The following is an 18,783-nucleotide window of genomic DNA, read 5'->3' as shown; positions in this document are numbered from 1 at the left end:
CCCTGGGATATGTAGTTCGGGACAGGACAAGCGGAAATCCTGCTAGGTTTTACCCTCTTTCACCCATTTATTTACTTTTCGGTCACCGCTTTCAAGGAACAGATAAATACTGCAGATGCCCAATAGAGGTGCACGCGGGGGTGGAGGCACAACTAAGATTTTTTGGGGGATTACCATATCCTCCGCACGTGCAGAGGGCAGGCATAAAACACGTTGCAAAGAAGGTGCTGTCAATGACATCCGACGACCAGTCGCGGGGAACCGCAGTCCAGGGCACTGTCCCCGCGCCCTCCGATGGGACGAGAGACGCCAGCCCCAGGGTAACCGGAGGGGCGTGTGATCCGGGTCCGGTGCCGGGTTCCGCCGCGGCCGCAGCGACCCGACCTCGCCAGACAGGCCAGAGGTACCCCAGGGCGGTGCGCAGGGGCCGAGGTGGCGGCCGGCCGCCCGCCTGCTCTAGGCGCAGCCAGCGTCGCCTGTCCGGAGCCCCGTGGCGTCCGAATGGAGGCCACTGCAGCGGTGCTCGTCCTCCGGGAAGGAGTAGGGTAAAAAACAGGGTCGCAGGGGGAGGAGAAGCGCCAGGGAGAGAAGGGGCTAGTCCTCTCGTGCACAAAGCTTGATTTGGAGGCTGCCCCGTGGATACCGGTGGCCCCTTTTCGAGCATCGACCTCCACGCCACGCTCGGCCGGGTCCGGGAACCCGGCGAGCGGTGGCCGTCCCCTCCCCCTGCACGCCGCACCCGGGCCAGGGCAGTCACCTGGGGGAGTCGCCCGTGCGCCGCCCGGAGGGCACCTCCCGGCCGGCTCGGCAGTCGGACCCGGCGCCGCCTCAGCCTGCCTCCCTGTCGCCAGCTGCCCCGAAAACCCGGACGGACCGGGTGGCTCTGTGTGCCAAAGAGGGCCTGGTCGGGCGCCAAGGCAGGGGCTTTCTTTCCTATTTTCTTTTTTGCAACTGTCATTATTAATGATATCAACTCGTTTATTAAAAAACACGGATCGCGGGGCTGCCCTCTTCCCCCGGGTTCAGTAAGTGCCCGCGTCCCCCTCTCTCGGGCGCCTTTAACTCGGGAGCTAGCGTCCCCGTCCCCGGGTCCCCCGGGCAGATTCCAATCGGTCCCCCTCGTGGCCAACCCGGCCTTCCGGCTGGCGAGGGACTGGGGAGGGCGGGGGGAGATGCCAGGAGGCCTCGCGGTCTTTGGTCAGTGCGGGGACTGGGACGCCAGGCCTCGGGAGGGGCGCGAGGGCGCGCGGGTCCCCGGGGGGCCACAGCGGGAGGGCGGCAAGCAGGGGGCGCAGTAGCGCTGCTTCCTCTCGGCCGGCGCCGCCTCCGCACACGCTGGCTCTGCCGGCCGGGACCGGCCTGCGCTGCTGTAGCCCCGTCCCGGCGGCCTCCGATCCCGGCCGCGCCGCGAGCGTCGCAGAGGAGGGCGGCGGGGACCCCCCTGGCCTCCCCGGGCTCCTGCGCTTGCTGCGGGCGCCGTGCGCCGAGGAATCCCGGTATCCTTACGCAGGCCCGCGGCGTCTGCCCTGCGGAGGGGACAGGTCGGAGGAGGAGGAGGAGGGAGCCTGGAGGGACTGGGGAGGACACTGAAGGGACTGGGGAGGACACTGGGTGGGAAGGGTGGACACTAGACCCGCTGGGGTCTTAGCGCTTATGGCCTCGCCGTCGGGCACCTATTGACCCTTCCTAAGTCACCCAACTGCCCCTGCGTCTCAGTTGCCTTCTATGCAGAACATAGATCATAGTATTTGTCACATGTGGAAGGTTTTCCTGAAGAAATTTTTAAAGATGTTTAGTTCTCTCATAAGCTTGATACAGAAGAAAAAAAGCTTAAAATATAACCTGAAAGGAATACAACCCAGGCGAGAAATATTGGCTTTACAAACAAAATGTGTATCTTGCAGAACAATTTGTTCAATGATTTTAACAATCGTTAATCTAGCGGAGCATTTAAAGCTAGCCATTTTATAAAATTTTGCTTTGCGCACAATTAAACAATACATGATTTTACGAATAAGCCATAAGTGGAGCCTTAAGTCCTGCAATCATTTTGAGTAGTAAATCTTAATATAGCAATACCTCACTTACCTGGGTGAGGGAACCTGGCCATCAAAAGGAGGGCTTACAATGATGCCTGGCCTGATGTAGGCGCTTAAAAAATACTTGTTGAATGAGACTTCTACAAATGCTAGGCCCTGGGTATACAGTAGGAAAACCAGACTTGCCAGGAAGCAGGCCTTCGTCATGTAAACACACATGCACAAATATAAGTGTAAAATTGCCCCCCTGGTAAGACAGATGTGTGCAAGAAAGGTACAGGAGAATATACCGGTGCCCTGGCCTAGTTGGGGGAGCAAAGAAAGCTTCCCCCAGAAAGTGACATTTGAAAGATGAATGGGAATTAAGTAAGTAAAGGAGGGTGGGTAGGTAATGTGGAGCAAGCAGAGAGGAAGTGGGGGAGGGTGAGGTGGAGCTAACCAGATAGATGAGGGGGAGGCAGATGAGGAATTGGCCTTTGTTCTAAGAGCAGAGGGTTTCAGGCAGGGGAGTTCTACGATCACATGTATTTAGCAAAACTTTATTTTCTAAATATTTTCTAATGTCTATGCACAGGTCAGATTAGAAATGTCAACTCATGGTGGGGACGAGGGAGCTAGGAGTGGGCATGGAATTGGTAATGGTTTATAAATATAGAGAAAAGGCTGGGCAAAGTGGCTCATGCCTGTAATCCCAGCACTTTGGGAGGCTGAGGTGGGAGGATAACTTGAGGCCAGAAGTTGGAGACCAGCCTGAGCAACATAGCATTACTGTATCTACAAAAGATAAAAAATTAGCTTGGCATGGTGGTGTGCACCTGTAGTCCCAGCTACTCAGGAGGCTGAGGAAGGAGGATATCTTGAGCCAAGGAGTTCGAGGTTGCAGCAAGCTATGGTCACGCCACTGCACTCTAGCCTGGGTGAGAGAGTGACAACCCTGTCTCTAAAGAAAAAAAAAAATTAAATAAATGAGTATAGAGACAAAAGGAGATGTAAGATGTGACAAAACCGTGACAGCTGCAGGCTATTAAGTGGAGGGACAAATGGCCTCTCTATACCTCAGAATTTCGTGAGGCTATAATTACAATACAATACAATAACTGATGTCCATAGTGATTCTGTTATCAGTAATAAATTGTGATTAGTGCACTTTAAGAAAGCTGAGATCTGAGCAAAGTACTGAGGACACAATAATAGAAGCCCCCTTGGCCTCATGGAGCTCACTATAGTGGGGAAACGTGAAACAGACAGACAATATGGAAAGAAAGCACTAGCAATATTTGGGTTGTGGGATTTGGATAATTTTAATTTTCTGTGTAATATCTTTTGGTACTTGGCAATTTTTTTCTGTAATGTGTTTTACTTTTATAGTAAAATCTATGAATATTATACAAATTTTCAGAGAGAAATTTTTATAAGCATTGTTTCAAATGAGAAAGTTTTGATACTTTGATTTTTTAGTGACAATCAATATTAAATACATCCTTACGTTGATGATTTTCACTTTCTTATGGTGAAACTACCACCAAAGAGATCATTCTTATTCAGTGACCATTATTTAAAAGCAAATAAATGAAAAACACAAACAAACAAAACCAGATTGTTATACTTTTTATAAATTAAGTGCTACGTTCCTTCTTGTCTTTAGTTCCAGGAAGCTCAGCCCCAACTTCTGTGCTCAAATGCAGTCATTTCTTTTTGCCTGTGTTTTTGATAACAATATTGTCCTATATATGTTCTAAATGAGACTACTTCATAAAATCCCTACATTGTCATACAGAGAGCTGGCCCCACAAATGAAATTCCATTCGGTTTGAGAAAGAAAGCCATGGCAAAGTGGAAGCTAAGTTTGAGATGAGGATATGAAAAGTGCAGTGCCTAGAATGTTCTCATCTCCTCTCACCAAACTAACTTCAGCAACGTTTGCGGGTTGCCCCTCACCATAACCATATCCTCTCTTTCATTCCTGACCTACCACAGCCCAACCACACAACCCCAACACCACAAAAACATACCTCTCGATCTACCACCCTGGCTTTCAAAAAAGAAAAAAAAAAGGGTGAAGTTCACAGATTAGAAGTAGAAAATGCTACTTTTGGACATCTAAGAATCGGAGAAACTCAGTTCTTCAAAAAGGCCAGGGTTTGGTCTCCACAACGTTGGTATTGAGCTTCCCTTTGCATCTTTCTCCACTGTCACCACCACACCATGAAATGAATTAGAAGGAGAAAGCATCAGCGCTTCCTGTCTAGGGATCCACTAGACCTGCTCTTAATATTTCTTTACCAAAAAGCAAGTGAGAGTTCTCAAAATGAAACCACTGGAGGCTCCACCTCTGGTGGGGATGCTCCTACCAAACTGATGCTCCTGTGAACAGCTATAAACTCTGCCCAAATTATTTTCAAAAAACCACTACCCAAGCATTTGAATAGAGAGAAAGCATACCTTAAAAGTAAAGAAAATGGAATCTTATCTAGCTCACGTGGAGTCTCCTTATATGGAACTCTGTTTCCTTAAATTATATGAAGATACGCCCAGTGTCCTTATTAGTTTCTCTTCACAGATCAGGATAACCTAGGGGCTCTTGAGTAAATCCTCTTCTGTTATTTCTTGCAGCATTAGTCATGGGTTTTTGTACTTCAGTATTTGTATGATGGTTTTGATGTACTCATTTTTCTGCAACCTATAGAAGTTATTTTCATTTCTAAGTTTTTAACTGATAAAAGTCAAAGGGATCACCCCGAGTGGGTTGAATCTCTCAACTGCTGCTCTCGTTGGAGCCAGGAGAAACCCGCACATTCTGCCCAGGCACCTGCATCACCTGTGATGGTTTGATTCACCAAGGACTTCCTTTTGTATAAATCTTCAGCTTCTTTGAATGCACCTTAGTTGTTATTTAAACTTTTATGTTTTTTCTTTCCCCAAGGAATTATTTTAGATTTGAAATTCAGTTTTTCCTGAGACTGATCAGAAGTTAGTGACACCTTGATTGGATCTATTTTTTGGTCAGGTAATGAATCTTTAAAAAATTTAAATTCTCTATCTTTTATTGACTTAAATCTTTTACTGTTATTTATCATGTATCTTTTATGCCTATATGCTTTTTAAATAATACTGCTAATGCATTATTTCTTAAACAGCTTTATTGAGATATAATTCACACACCATATAATTCACCCATTAAAATATACAATTCATTGGCTTTTAGTGTATTCACAAGGCCATGTATTCTTTGCTACAGTGAGCTATAGAATATTCTCATTACTCCAAAAAGAAACCCCATCACGCCCAAGTCCCCAGCCCTAGGCAACCACTAATCTACTTTCTGTCTCTATAGATTTGCCTATTCGGGACATTTTCTATAAATGGAGTAATGCATTATCTGGTTCTTTGTGACTGGCTTCTTTTACTTAGTATAATGTTTTCAGGGTTCATCCATATTGTAGCATGTGTCAGTACTTCATTTCTTTTTATTGCCAAATAATACTCCATTATATGGATATACCACATTTTATTTATACATTCATCAGTTGATAGACATTTGAATAATTTCCACTTTGTGGCTATTATGAATAATGTTGCTATTAACCCTTGTGTTGACATATGTTTTCATTTCTCTCGAGTAGGAGTGAAATTTCTGGGCCAAATGGCAACTGTTTAAATGTTTGAAGAATTGTGTTCCAAAGCAACTGGACCACTTTACATTTCCACTACCAATGTATGAGGGTTCCAGTTTCTCCACATCCTCACCAATAGTTGTTATTATCCGTGTTTTTGATTATAGCCATTCTGTTGGGTGTGAGGTGGTTTCTCCTTGTGTTTTTGATTTGCATTTCCCTAACAGCTAATGATGCTGAACATCTTTTCATGAGCTTATTGGCCATTTCCACGTTGTCTTTGGAAAAGTGACTGTTCAGATACTTTGCCCATTTTTTAACTGGGTTATTTGCCTTTCTTGTTATTCTAATACTTTATTTAAACTAATTTTTAAAATAAAATATATGGTTAGTGATCATGACTTGAGGCATATAGTAGTTGTAAAATAAATATTCAATGAAAACATAGAATAATACTTGATATATTTTTTAGTGTTGTTTGTAGTGCCTGGGGGATTGTTGATCATTCTTTTTTCCTCTCTTTTCTTAGGAACCCATTTTGCAGCAATCAAGTTTTTATAAGATGCTGTAAATAATTGTCAAGGTTGTTTTTCAAAAAACAAAAAGAGTTACAACTTCTTCATAGTAACAGAAACTTTTACAGGACATTCAATGCCTAACATTGCAGAAACAGAAAGGTCAAATGATTGTGGAAATGGTGAGCACAAATCTGAGAGAAAGTCTCCTGAAGAGAACCTACAAGGTGCTGTAAAATCTTTCTGCACAAGTGCCTCAGGAGCACCCTTCGGTCCCAAAGGAGATGGTCATTATCCATGGAGTTGTCCAGTGACTCATACTCGGGAAAAAATTTATGCCATCTGTTCAGACTATGCCTTTCTCAACCAGGCAACCTCAATCTATAAAGCTCCAAATCCAGCCCGCTCTTCTTGCCTCCCTGATAGTACCTCTTTGTCTGCTGGAAATAATTCATCAAGATACATTGGTATCCCAACTAGTGCATCAGAAATCATCTATAATGAAGAAAACAGCTTGGAAAGCTTATCCAATAGCCTGGGCAAGCTACCTCTCGCATGGGAAATTGATAAATCTGAATTCGATGGGGTGACCACAAATTTGAAACACAAATCAGGTAAGGAAGGAGCCATGAAGTTCCTAAGTGACAACAGGGAGAAAACAATCACTGCATCTTGTTTAATCTTGCCATTAAATGTATTTTCCTTGTATGACACTGAACAAAGATCATTGCTATCATCTTGTGTGTCATTGTAGTTAAAAATGTAACCTTGGATATTTAGTTCATTAATCCATTGCCACTGGAAACGTCAAGCATAATCTTTGTATTTTGAGAGCTTTGAAAAACCCAAGAATGTTGTAAAATATAGGTATTATAGGTAAGTATACAGTGGCTTAGAAAAGGTTAATAACGTGGCCGGGATAACATACTACTGTTTCATAGTTTTGTAGGGAGATGAAGTCTTATTTCCTGAATAAGCACCTACTTTTCTTTTCTGCTATATAATATTGTAGCTTTTTTTTTTGTTGCTGTTAAAATTTTCTGAGCACCCAGCAAGGCCTCCATGTACTACTGCATAGGTTGTGTACTGTACAATTTAAGAGGATGCTGCTTACCTAGGGTGCAGTGCACAGCCCTCACAATTGCAATGGGATGGTCCTGTGGCAGACACTAATGCTTTTCACTATTTTCTTTTGAACTCACAGTAATACAGGAATTTAATGAGCTAGGTACTGTTATCCTCATTTTATAGGTGAAGAAATTGACACTTAGAGGGGATAAGTCTCTTGCCCAAATTTGCACAGCTAGTAAGAGGTAAAACTAGTATTTGTATTTTACTTCTAGACTTTGCTGATGATTTTGTAAAACCTCCATGCTTCTACTTGTTCATTTACAAAATCAATTTGTTTCATTGAATGTTATGTAAATTTATAATTCTCAAGGTTGAGAGGAAGATTTCACTTTATATTTATGAGTAATGGATATATAGTTTTCTTCTTTCATAATATCTTTGTCAGGTTTTGGAATTGGGGCTATGCAGGTCTTCTAAGACAACTTGGGAAATATTTTCCCCTCTGTTTTCTGAGGATTTTCAGAGGGATTTTAAAATCTCTAGCTATAATTATGGAATTGTCTTATTAATTTCTGACAAAATTTAGTTTGCCCATTTCATCTAGTTGTCAAATTTGCAGGCCTAATGTTGATATTATCCCCCTAATGTTTATAAGGTCTTTAGTGATAACTCCTTTTCCATTCTTGATCCTGATTATTTATTTTATCTTTCTCTTTTCTTCTTGATCAGTTTAGCTAAGGGTTTTCCAGTTTTGTTCATCTTTTCAAATAATCAGCTTTTAGCTTTGTTAATTTTCTCAATTGTTTGTTATTTCATTGATATCTGTGCCTTATTATGTCCTTCTGCTTACTTTGGGTTTACTTTGTTCTTCATTTGCTGACTTATTAAGATAGAAGCTTAGATCATTGATTTGATACTTTTTTACCATAAGCATATAATACTGTAAATTGCTAAGTGCCACTTTAGCTGTAGCCCACAAATTTTGATCCAGTTTATTTTTATTATCACCTTTGTGATTTGTTCTTTGATACATGTATTACTTAGGTGTATGCTATTTAAATTCTAGATATTTGGGATTTTTAAAAATATTGATTTTGAATTTAATTCCACTGTGAACAGGGGACATATGATCTCCGTGTTTTTAAATTTGCTGACACTTGTTTTATGACCCAGCATATGGTCTGTCTTGGTGAATGTACCATGTGCACTTGAGAAGAATGTACATTCTGCAGTCACTGGGTGTATCTATAAAAATTATGTCAAAGTGTTCGAAAGTGTTCACATCTTTTGTGTCTCTGCTTAATTTTTGTCTTATTTTATCAATTGCTGAAATAGGGGTGTTAAAAATCATCAACTGTGATTGTGGAATTATCTTTTCTCCATTTAATTTCTTTTTTAAAAAACATCACATTTTTAAAAATTCTAGTAAAATGCACAGAACATAAAATTTACCACCTTAGCTATTTTTAAGTGTACAATTTAGTGGCATTAAGTACATTCATATTGTCATGCAACCATCACCATTATCCATTTCCAGGTTTCTTTTCCTCTTACAAAACTGAAACTCTACCCATTAAACAATACCTTCTCATTACCTCTTTCTTCAGTGCCTGGTAACCACCATTCTACTTTCTGGCTCTGTGAATTTGACTACACTGAGTATCTCATATAAGTGGAATCATGTATTATAGTGTTTGTCTTTTTGTGGTGGACTTAGCTCAGTACCTAGCTCATTCATATATGATTTCTGTTGGATTTTTTTTTTTCCTTTTAGTGAACCATACTTTCCAGTTTTTGTGTATGTCTTGTGATATTTTTATTGTTGGAAACTGGGCTTTCAAATGTAATATAGTAATGTACTAATTCTAGAAATGAGATTTTCCTTTTCCCCAGCGTTTGCTGATTTTGTTTTTGTTTTTTGATCATTGTAGGTTGTGTCTGTGCTGGTGATCAGTCTGAGGTGTAAACTTAAGGGCTTCTTTGGTCTTTTTTAAGCCTGTGCTTTTCCCTGGGTGTGCACACTGACTTTCTAAAGAATTTCCCTGTATATGTGATTGCTTTTAAATGTCCTATACTTTTAAATGTCTGGCTCCCAAAAGGGAAAAAAACAGAATAATGAAGGAGAGCAAAAATAGGAAAAAAAAAAATAAACTAAAGGGGGCTTGCCCTTTAAATCCTCTTGAAGTTGCTTCAGTTGGAGGCAGAGGGGCTTGCAACAGTGTGGGGAGGGGTGCAACAATGGCTGCCCACCACGTGTCTGTGTCTCTAAGATCAGAAGCAGCAATCAGCAATCAGAACACAGATCATCCCATCCAAATCCTCCCAGGCTCAACCCTGCTTAGCTTCCGAGATCAGAGGAGATCAATCAGGCACATTCAGAGTGGTATGGCCATAGACTAGATCTTCAATTTTTGTAGGTCATGGTCCTTTTTGCGTAGCCTGCCTCCAATAAGCTACCTGGAGCTACTTCAGTAAGACATGCATGGCTGCCCACCACTGCGCTGGGGCATGAGTAGCTGTTACCTTGCTATGAGCTGAAATTGTCCAAAATTAACCACAATTTACTATTCAAGTCTTCCCCAAAGTTGCAATCCTTTGAATATATTCCAGATTCCAAAATAGTTACATCAGACAGATTCTGCCAGTGCAATTGTTGTCTAGGTGGGGAGATAGATTCCTGAGGCTTCCTATACTCCATTCTGTTGATTTAAAAACAATGTGATTTAAAGCTCTGTTATTAGGTGCACACACACTTAGGAGTTTTATGCCTTCTTCATGAATTGACCCTTTTATCATTATGAAATATACTTCATTACACCTGGCAATATTTATTACTCTGAGAGCTATCTTCTTTGATACTAATATAGCTGCCCAAGCTTTCTTTTGATGAGTGTTTGCATGGTGTATCTTTTCCATCTATTTATTTTAGTTCTAGAATTTGCATTTTTATTGCTTCCGTTTCTCATCTGAGATTTGCTGTCTTTTCATTTATGACAAGAGCATTTTATCTATCTCATAATGCATAGTTTTGATACCTACTTTAGATCTTTATTTGCAAATATCAAACTCTGGCACATCTTAGAGTTGGCCTCATCTTTTTTCTTGAGAATGAGTCACAGTTTTCAGTTTTCTCACATGTTCTATAATTTTGCATTGTATTCTAGATAGTGGGACTGTTATGGCAACTCTGGTATATTCCTCCAAAGAGTGTTAATTATTATTTCTGTTTATTTGGTTTTGGCAGGCAGTTAATTTGGTTTAACTAAAACTGCAAAGTCTGTCTCTGGGGGACAGTTCCAGTCTCAGCTCATTTCTTGTAGCTTTAGCTCTGTTGCTTTTGGGGTCTGTTTTTTGCATGCATGGTTCAGGGGTCAGCCCAAGATTTGGCCAAATTTGTGCACAGAATTTTTTCCTCTTTTCTGTGGCTCTCTTCTTTCTGGGTTCCCTCTTACCTCCAGTGATGGTGATTATGCAGAACTCCGTCCTTTGGTTCTTCAAATAAAAAAGATTTTCTATTTTTATTTGCTGTCTTCGTACCATTCTCTAAAAGCTGGTATGGTGAATACATATGTATTTTTGGTGCTGGGCTATGCGGGTATGTTGTGGGTAGGGTGAGGAATGGAAGAAGAAACATGGTAATGATAAGGGGCAGTGAGCAAAGGTTACTGGAGTTGATGTGATCGGGAGGTGAAAGTGTTCAGGTGTTGCTTTTTTATGTTCCCATCTCAAACTTAGCTTCCACTTTGACGTAGCTTCCTTCTCTCACATTGAATGAAATTTTGCCTGTAGGACCAGATCTCTTTGTGGCAGTGTGGGGGTTTTATGAAGTATGCTCATTTGGAACATACATGCTCATTTATCCCTGAGGGAATCATAGGATTCAATAAAAGGAATAGCGGGCAGGCTTACGTAACCCTCAGAGGAAAGTACAGGCCACTCTCTGGGCCTGTTGAGGTCATGGATTTTGATGTTTCATTAGTCTTAAAATTTTAAGTGGCTGGGAAAACTACTTCAGGCATCAAGGCATTAGGCAGGGAAGACATCTCAAAAATGTTAGAAACATTTTTCTGTCTTCTGATTAAGATTCATTTTTTACCAGTGAAGGAAATTTGGCACAATGAGATTTTACTCATGTTTCCCAGTGGTTGTTCAGCTCTGTGAAAAATGAAAAATGTCGTGTTCTCTGTAAAGACAGAATAATTAAAAGGAATGGAAAACACTGTTTCACAACTTTATAATCTTTGGTATTGTAACATTTACAGAAATTCCTTGTTTAGTGATAGTTCCTGAGTTCCAGCTGGTTTTAGATGCCAAATGGTTTTATGGTAGAGTATCCTGAATAATTAAAATGAATCCTTTCCCATGTTTGTTTACTAGGCGTATATCTATATAATCTGTGTTTTCTAATTTATGAACAACTCACACAAATATTAGCCTTCAGTTAATTTTTATAACAGATTTTATTATTTAATTTAAAATAGAATATGTATGAAAGATGTTAAAGTATTTGAGCATAGCTATCTGAAATGTTAATTATATTTTAATGAAATGAAACTTAGATGTTATTTATTAATATTTTAATTTATATAGTTTTTTGACTGGACAATCCACTAGCATCATTCAGAAATAAAAAGTGTAAAAATTAAATAGTGTAAATTTTCATACTCACTTTTGTCTCCCTTTTGTCTAGTTCTCTATTCCCCCCTTCCCCAATAGGTAAACACTGTTGTTTGTCTTGGGTGTTTTTTGGAGAATGTGTGTGTGTGTGCATGCATGTGTGTGTGTTTACGTGTGTACATACCTACATACATGCATACATGCACAAAGAAAGGAGACCATGTTTTCCATTCTAGTTCCTGCTGCTAACATTGCATTTTAATAATATACATGTGTGCATCATTCTTAATTCACTTTGTGGCCTCTGTAGGCCTGGAGATATTTTTAAACATTACATCATCACATTATTAGATCCAGAGCTTTTACTTTTTTAATAGAGTTGCATTAATGTGCTTTTATTGTTTTATAGAAAGGCTTCATTCTCTGGAAAGTGGTCTAGTTAAATATTTTGCTGTTGGTAATTTGATTTTCTAGATGTGGCTAAAGATTTTGTGATTGATTCTTTTACTTGCTTAGTGACTAGCTCTGGAATTGAAATATTAGAACTTGAGAGGAAATAGCATTCATGGTTTAAAAATTTTGTTTTTATTCTCTCTTGCTCTTTAAGTTAGGAGACTCTTTTTGAAAAATACGTGTATTATTGTAATATGTTTGCAAATATCATTTTAAGAACGAGTGGCAGTTCTTAATTTGGTACATAATTAATTTTTGCCATTGCAGTTTACTTCATGTTAAGAATTTTGCTTATTTTATACTCTCGTATTCTAGGCAATGCAAAGAAACAAATTTCTAAGAAAAAAACTTCAGATAAAAAAGGAAGATCTCAGAGGGAGTGTCCTCAGCATTCTCCTCTTGAAGATATCAAGCAGAGGAAAGTCTTGGACCTCAGACGATGGTAATGTTGTTATATCAGTTTTTATTTCTTAATTTTTAAAATATATATTTTGGCAATAATCCTATGGCTTATAAATTAATAAATTATATGTTTAATAAATATTTTTAGTTCTAAAATTGTTTCCAGGATCTCTAAATATTCAAAATGTACCACGAGGCCAGGTGCGGTGGCTCACGCCTGTAATCCTAGGACCCTGGGAGGCCGAGGCTGGTGGATTGTTTGAGCTCAGGAGTTCGAGACCAGGCTGAGCAAGAGCAAGACCCCATCTTTACTAAAAATAGAAAGAAATTAGCTGGACAACTAAAATCATATATAAAAAAAATTAGCTGGGCATGGTGGTGCATGCCTGTAGTCCCAGCTTCTTGGGAGGCTGAGGCAGAAGGATCACCTGAGCCCAGGAGTTTGAGGTTGCTGTGAGCTAGGCTGATGCCACGGCACTCTAGCCCAGGCAACAGACTGAGACTCTGTCTCAAAAAACAAAACAAAACAACAACAAAAAAACAAAGTGTACCATGAATGTTTGAAGTAGATTAATAATGAACTATGCCAGTATTTCCCAGACTTGACTGATCATTAAAATCATGTATGTGATTTCACATAATTCTTATCTAGATATAATAAATGCTAAAATTTTGATAGAGTTATATATGTAGTTTTTCTTTGAAGAAGCATTTTCAAGTAAGTTACTGATATTTATCGTATTTTGCCATAAATTACCTAAGTTACGCTTCTCTAAAAGATGACTTTCTTCCATTTAACCATAATACTACTGTCATACCTAATATAATTAACAATATTTCCTTAGCTAATTCTCAAACTAAATTCACATTTACCAGATTGTTCTGAAAATATCTTCATACCTGGTTATTCGAAGTGGGACCCAACCGTGAACCACATATGTATTTGCTTATTGTGACCCCTAGGTTTCTCTTAATCTAGAACAGTCTCCACCCTACTCCCTCCTTCTTTTTTAAATTCTAGGAGATTGACATATTTATTTATTTTAATTGACAAATAAAATTGTAGAGATTGACTTATTGAGGAGACTTGGCCAGAGATCTTGTAGAATGTCCTACCTTCTCGATTTGCTTTTTCCTTTTAGTTATCTAAATTATTCATCTAAACTCAGTATTTTCTGTAAACTGGAAGTTGGAGATAAAGACTTGATTAGATTCCAGTTAAACATTTTAGGCAAGAATACTACTTAAGTGATCCTGCGTACTTCATATTGCTTCACATCAGAAGGAGCATAGTATCAGATTATCCAAAATTAGAAATTCTAAGAGTGTTTACTGGATTAAGGTGGTGACAGCCGTATTTCACATTGACAAGGTATTTCCTTCCTCTCTGCTACCAATATGCATATTATATGTACATATACAAATTCATGTATATACATATACATACATATAATTTTTCTTTTTGTAATTAAGTTTTCAGACAAGACTAAAATTTGGCTTAATGGTGGTAGGTCTTGTTTTTCCATTTCATTTCTGGCACTCATTAACTTCTTCATTAGAAAGCAGTTAAAGATAATTTGAAAGCCAACTGATTTCTTCCTTAAAATTGAATTGTCTGTTTCTTTTACCTTCAGTTCATATTAGCCTCAGTTTTTTCTGTTGAATCATGACCATTTGGAAAATTGTGTGGATTACTTAGTGTAACTGAATTGTGCCATGGAAGGATTGTATATTTCACTTTTAAAATCCTCTGTGACAATAGAACCACCACTTCATGGCTTCTTGCTCAAGGATTTTAGAAGGACATAGGGGGTGATAAATGGATGTTTTTTAGTTTGAGTTGAAGAATCTCTGAGAAGTTAATACATGGAAGGCAATGCTTTGTTTCTCTACTATTTCTGAAGTTGCACATAATCATGTACATAGCTCAACTAGGAGTTTACACCCAAATTTTAATAGGTGATATCTAAATTATATATCATTAAACTTTTTTTATTGGTTTGGGTAACATCTACTTTAGTAGTTAGTCATACTTAGATATTTTTATTAAAATGGATGATTTATTGTTATATGTTTATGACATGATTAATAAGTATGAAAATATTTTGAGTGAAGATTTTACTTTCATTATATTAACACTTTTATTTGCTGTGAGTTTTATATTTCTAGTATGAATATTTTGTACCATTCCAGTGAAGAAAACAGTCTTTTGTTTTCGTAGGTACTGCATAAGCCGACCACAATACAAGACTTCTTGTGGTATCTCCTCGTTAATTTCTTGTTGGAATTTCTTATATAGCACAATGGGAGCTGGAAAGTAAGTATGTCAATATATTGGTATCTCCAAACTACAAATTCAAAAATAATTTGGCATTGCTTTTTCTATAATGGAAGATTTTTAAGAATATATTTTTCATAAATTAAGAAAAAACTGCTGTATTTTAGTATAAATTTTTTAGCTTAAAATATATGTATGTATTATTTTCAATAAAATAAAAATGAAAAACATTATAAAAATTGTTTGCAAATTAGACATATTAACTTTGTGATAGGTTATATTTCCATATGATTAAAATAATAATATGAAAGACAATGTTTCTTTTGCAGTCTTCCACCTATTACTCAAGAGGAAGCTTTACATATTTTGGGCTTTCAACCTCCATTTGAAGATATTAGGTTTGGTCCTTTCACTGGAAATACAACACTTATGAGGTATGAAGACCCACTTAGAGGTAATACCTTATTTCTAGTTTTAGAAAGTAATAATGCTACAGATGTGTGTTGATAGGAAACCATTTGTCCAGCTGCTGGGCCTCAGCCTCTCAGAGCTATGCCAAACTTGGGCTATGCCTGAATTTCTTTAGCATTGGAATAATGCCATCTTTGTTATGGAATCTGCTGCTATGAGCAAATCTTCTTGTTATTTTCAGGTGGTTTAGACAAATTAATGATCACTTCCACGTAAAAGGATGCTCTTATGTTCTATATAAGCCTCATGGGAAGAACAAAACAGCTGGAGAAACTGGTAGGTGAACATAGAAGATTCACACACACACACACACACACACACGCACGCACGCACGCACACACACATGCTTTAGGGTCCATCTCAAAGACTGGCTGTTTTGATTCATGGGACTTTATGTAAATCTTCAACACAGTCTGTTACTTTCGTATTTCTTTATCCAAGGGAGAAATTATATAGTAATCTGTAGAGCAATTTTCAATATACACTTTTATATTTTTACTTCTTCTGACCTTTGCATGTAGAACTTTTAGAACTTTAAGGCATGTTGTAAACATTACTCTAACACATTGTTTGTATTGTTTGGGTCTATGGGCTCTGTGAGTGTGTGTGTGTGTGCTGATAAAACTCTCTGCAGCGTGGAGTTTGCATTCCCAAAAGGGAATGTAAGGATTTGAGAATATGTGATTTTAGACCTGCATGATAGCATACAACACTAGGACAATAGACTGTGATAGTGACAAAGTTCTATTATAAAAAGTCTTGGTTATAACAGAGATATTAATGCAGTGGATCTCAAAGATCATAGTTATGTGCTAATTAGATAATTTGCATTAACAATTTCCATTTTAAAATTGCTACAATCATCTTTTGACTGTACAAATCAGAAAAGTATAATATGTTGTTAAAGAAAAAATTATTCTGATGCTTGTTAAAACAGTACAGAAGATTTTATTTAAACCTGTTGCAAAAGGGACATTGCAATAGGGATGAGAGATCAGGCTCAACTCTGAATACAACAAAGACAGCTGGGAATTTATAGGCAAGGAGCAGAGTGAGGGGGTCAGTGGGTGGAAAATTACTAAGAGGAGACATCAGGGTAGGGGGATTCTTGCTATTGGCCTAACAGGCTTCCTGCTAAAGGCAGACCAAGGGCTCAGACATCAAGGGTTGGGGGAGTAGGGATGAGGGACTTGATCAGATATGAAGGTGGGAGGATTCTCTCTAAACTGACTTGGTAGGATTCCTGCTAAAACTGGACATGGAAGCCCCAGGTCGAGGCCCAGTCAAGAATAGGGCTCAAGGATTGGTCAAGGAGAGAGTCTTTGTCAGCAGAGAGTGTATGGTTTACCAAGGTCAAGGACTGAACATAGAGTAGGATACGTTTCTGTTGACCTATATTGGGTATATCAAGTTAGCTACACATCAGGCAAACTTGGAGATTACGTGTTGGTTTCTACACATACTAGTTTTGTGACCTTGAACATAGCACTTGCAGAGCCCTGTTGTAGACCTTCCATCTTTCCGTATTTGTACCCACTCCATAGGGTCACTGTGAAGATAAAAGGAGATATATCTGTAATACACTTAACACCTTGCGTTACACAGAATAAGGGCTCAATAAGTGCTAGCTTTTATTCTTACTGAGTGAATTCAGTACATTTGTACGGGCCTATCTGCCCCTCTGGAAAAGACAGCTTTAAATCGTGTGTTGGTATTTTTTTCTGTTTCTAGTGAGACTGTCAACGTACCTCTCTTAGTATTAATAATTCCTTAGGCAATGAAAAACTAAGAAAGGATATATTTTCTTCATTGCTGATTTTCTCTTTGGCTCTATCTGGTTTGCTTTTTATGCTATCTCTTGAGTTTTGAGTTTTTTAAAAGAAATTTTCAATCATGTTTTTCATTTTAAAATACCTAATTTTTTTTCAAATGTGCTTATTTTTTAAAAATAGTATCTTATTCCTTACTCATATTTTCATGTCCCCTTTTTCCTTTAATATGTTAAAACTATTTTTTCTGTATTTGATCTAATAGCTGAAGTTTGCATGTATCTGATTCTGCTGTCTCGTTTCTTCTGGATTTCATTTGTGGTGTCTTGTTTCCTTGTGGTGGATTCAGGGGTCAAACCCAAGTCTGTCTAATTTCAGATCTCAAACTTAATCATTTGCTATTCTCTTGGTCTTGGTGTTGGCTTCTCTCAATAGTCTTAGTGCATTTTAGAGCTATTATATGGTTAATCTTTTTTATGGTTAACATACATCATTTTCAGCAACAAAGTTATATGACAATAGAAACAGTACTAAACTGTTTTTTCCCCAAATGCTCGGTATTCTTAGCACAGACTTTTTGGTTGTTTCTTTTTTTTTTTAGGCTGTTACTTTTTTTTTTATTTTTTAAAAAGCATCTACCAAGATGAATGTTGCTGGCATCAATGTTACTGGAATGTTATCATCAAGTCTGTAGGTTTGGGGACCTTTTGTAAAAGAAAATGCATAATTCAGCTTTGTCTTTCATATTAATAATTCATTTATGTTTACTCCACAAGATATGCCGTGCCTTTTTCTAGTCCAAAAGAGTTTTCCAGTCATTTTCCAGTTATTAGAAAGTTATAATAATGATTCTGTGAGGGAGAAAACGTAGTATCTTTTACTTATTGCAGAATTTATGGCTGAGACATCTGTAACAAAAGACAGGTTAGTAAGAGAAAAGCATACACATTTATTTTATATAAGTTTTACATGACATAGGAGCCTTCAGAAATGAAGATCCAAAGACCCAGAGAAAGCTGCGTATTTTTATGAACAGTCATGCTGAAAAATGATTGGAGGACAAAGGTTATAATCTAATGGTAACAGGCTGGGAGGCACTTAGCAAGGCCTGTTCAGATTCTTCTTGGCATCCCTGTGTGACATTTCTTATCTCTGGGTAAAGGGCAGGACATCTGTCACATGAAGGTTTTCAGGGGAGAGGGGAGGGAGGTCAGAGAATGACCTTCCTAGGTTTTATGGCCTGCTTCAGGGAAGAAGGAGTGAGAAGAATCCTAGTTTCTATGGCTCACTTCAGGAGCAGGGTTCGGGGGGACATGGAAGAAAGAAAGTCAGAGAGACCTTCCTGCTTCTGTGGTTTATTTCAGTTTCCTTCAACTTAAAATAGTATGCCAAGGTGTCATATTTTGGGGTATCCTGTTCAGAGCCCCATCAGTTCTATTCATTACAGGTCTTATATAATTTACCCCGATGACATTTTGTACCCCGTAAACTGAAACCATAGCAGTTCACTGAAAGCAAGTCATGGCCCAGTGATGAGCGGCGTCAGCCAGCACC

General features: G+C 38.7%; 1 protein-coding gene across 6 annotated transcripts in view; it reads left to right on the top strand.

Annotated features, from left to right (window-relative positions):
- Positions 1-38: 38 nt before the first annotated feature.
- BIVM (basic, immunoglobulin-like variable motif containing) overlaps positions 39-18,783 on the top strand; it is a 33,088-nt gene continuing 14,343 nt past the window's right edge. Inside the window, exons 1-7 of one of the 6 annotated variants that reach the window (XM_045567572.1) lie at positions 39-403; positions 4,963-5,046; positions 6,183-6,782; positions 12,625-12,751; positions 14,933-15,028; positions 15,319-15,423; positions 15,642-15,736. In XM_045567572.1, coding sequence (XP_045423528.1) covers positions 6,305-6,782; positions 12,625-12,751; positions 14,933-15,028; positions 15,319-15,423; positions 15,642-15,736 — 901 coding nt within the window. In that variant the 5' untranslated portion in view covers positions 39-403; positions 4,963-5,046; positions 6,183-6,304. Of the gene's footprint in view, positions 404-1,354; positions 1,542-2,939; positions 5,047-6,182; positions 6,783-12,624; positions 12,752-14,932; positions 15,029-15,318; positions 15,424-15,641; positions 15,737-18,783 lie in introns of those variants that run through there. The other 5 variants (XM_045567569.1, XM_045567566.1, XM_045567570.1 and 2 more) reach the window with 5 other exon arrangements.

This window comes from Lemur catta, chromosome 13 (assembly GCF_020740605.2).
Source record: "Lemur catta isolate mLemCat1 chromosome 13, mLemCat1.pri, whole genome shotgun sequence".
Classification (NCBI taxonomy): domain Eukaryota; kingdom Metazoa; phylum Chordata; class Mammalia; order Primates; family Lemuridae; genus Lemur; species Lemur catta.
The sequence above is the reverse complement of the archived record's forward strand: the minus strand, read 5'-3'. Positions and strand labels throughout refer to the sequence as shown.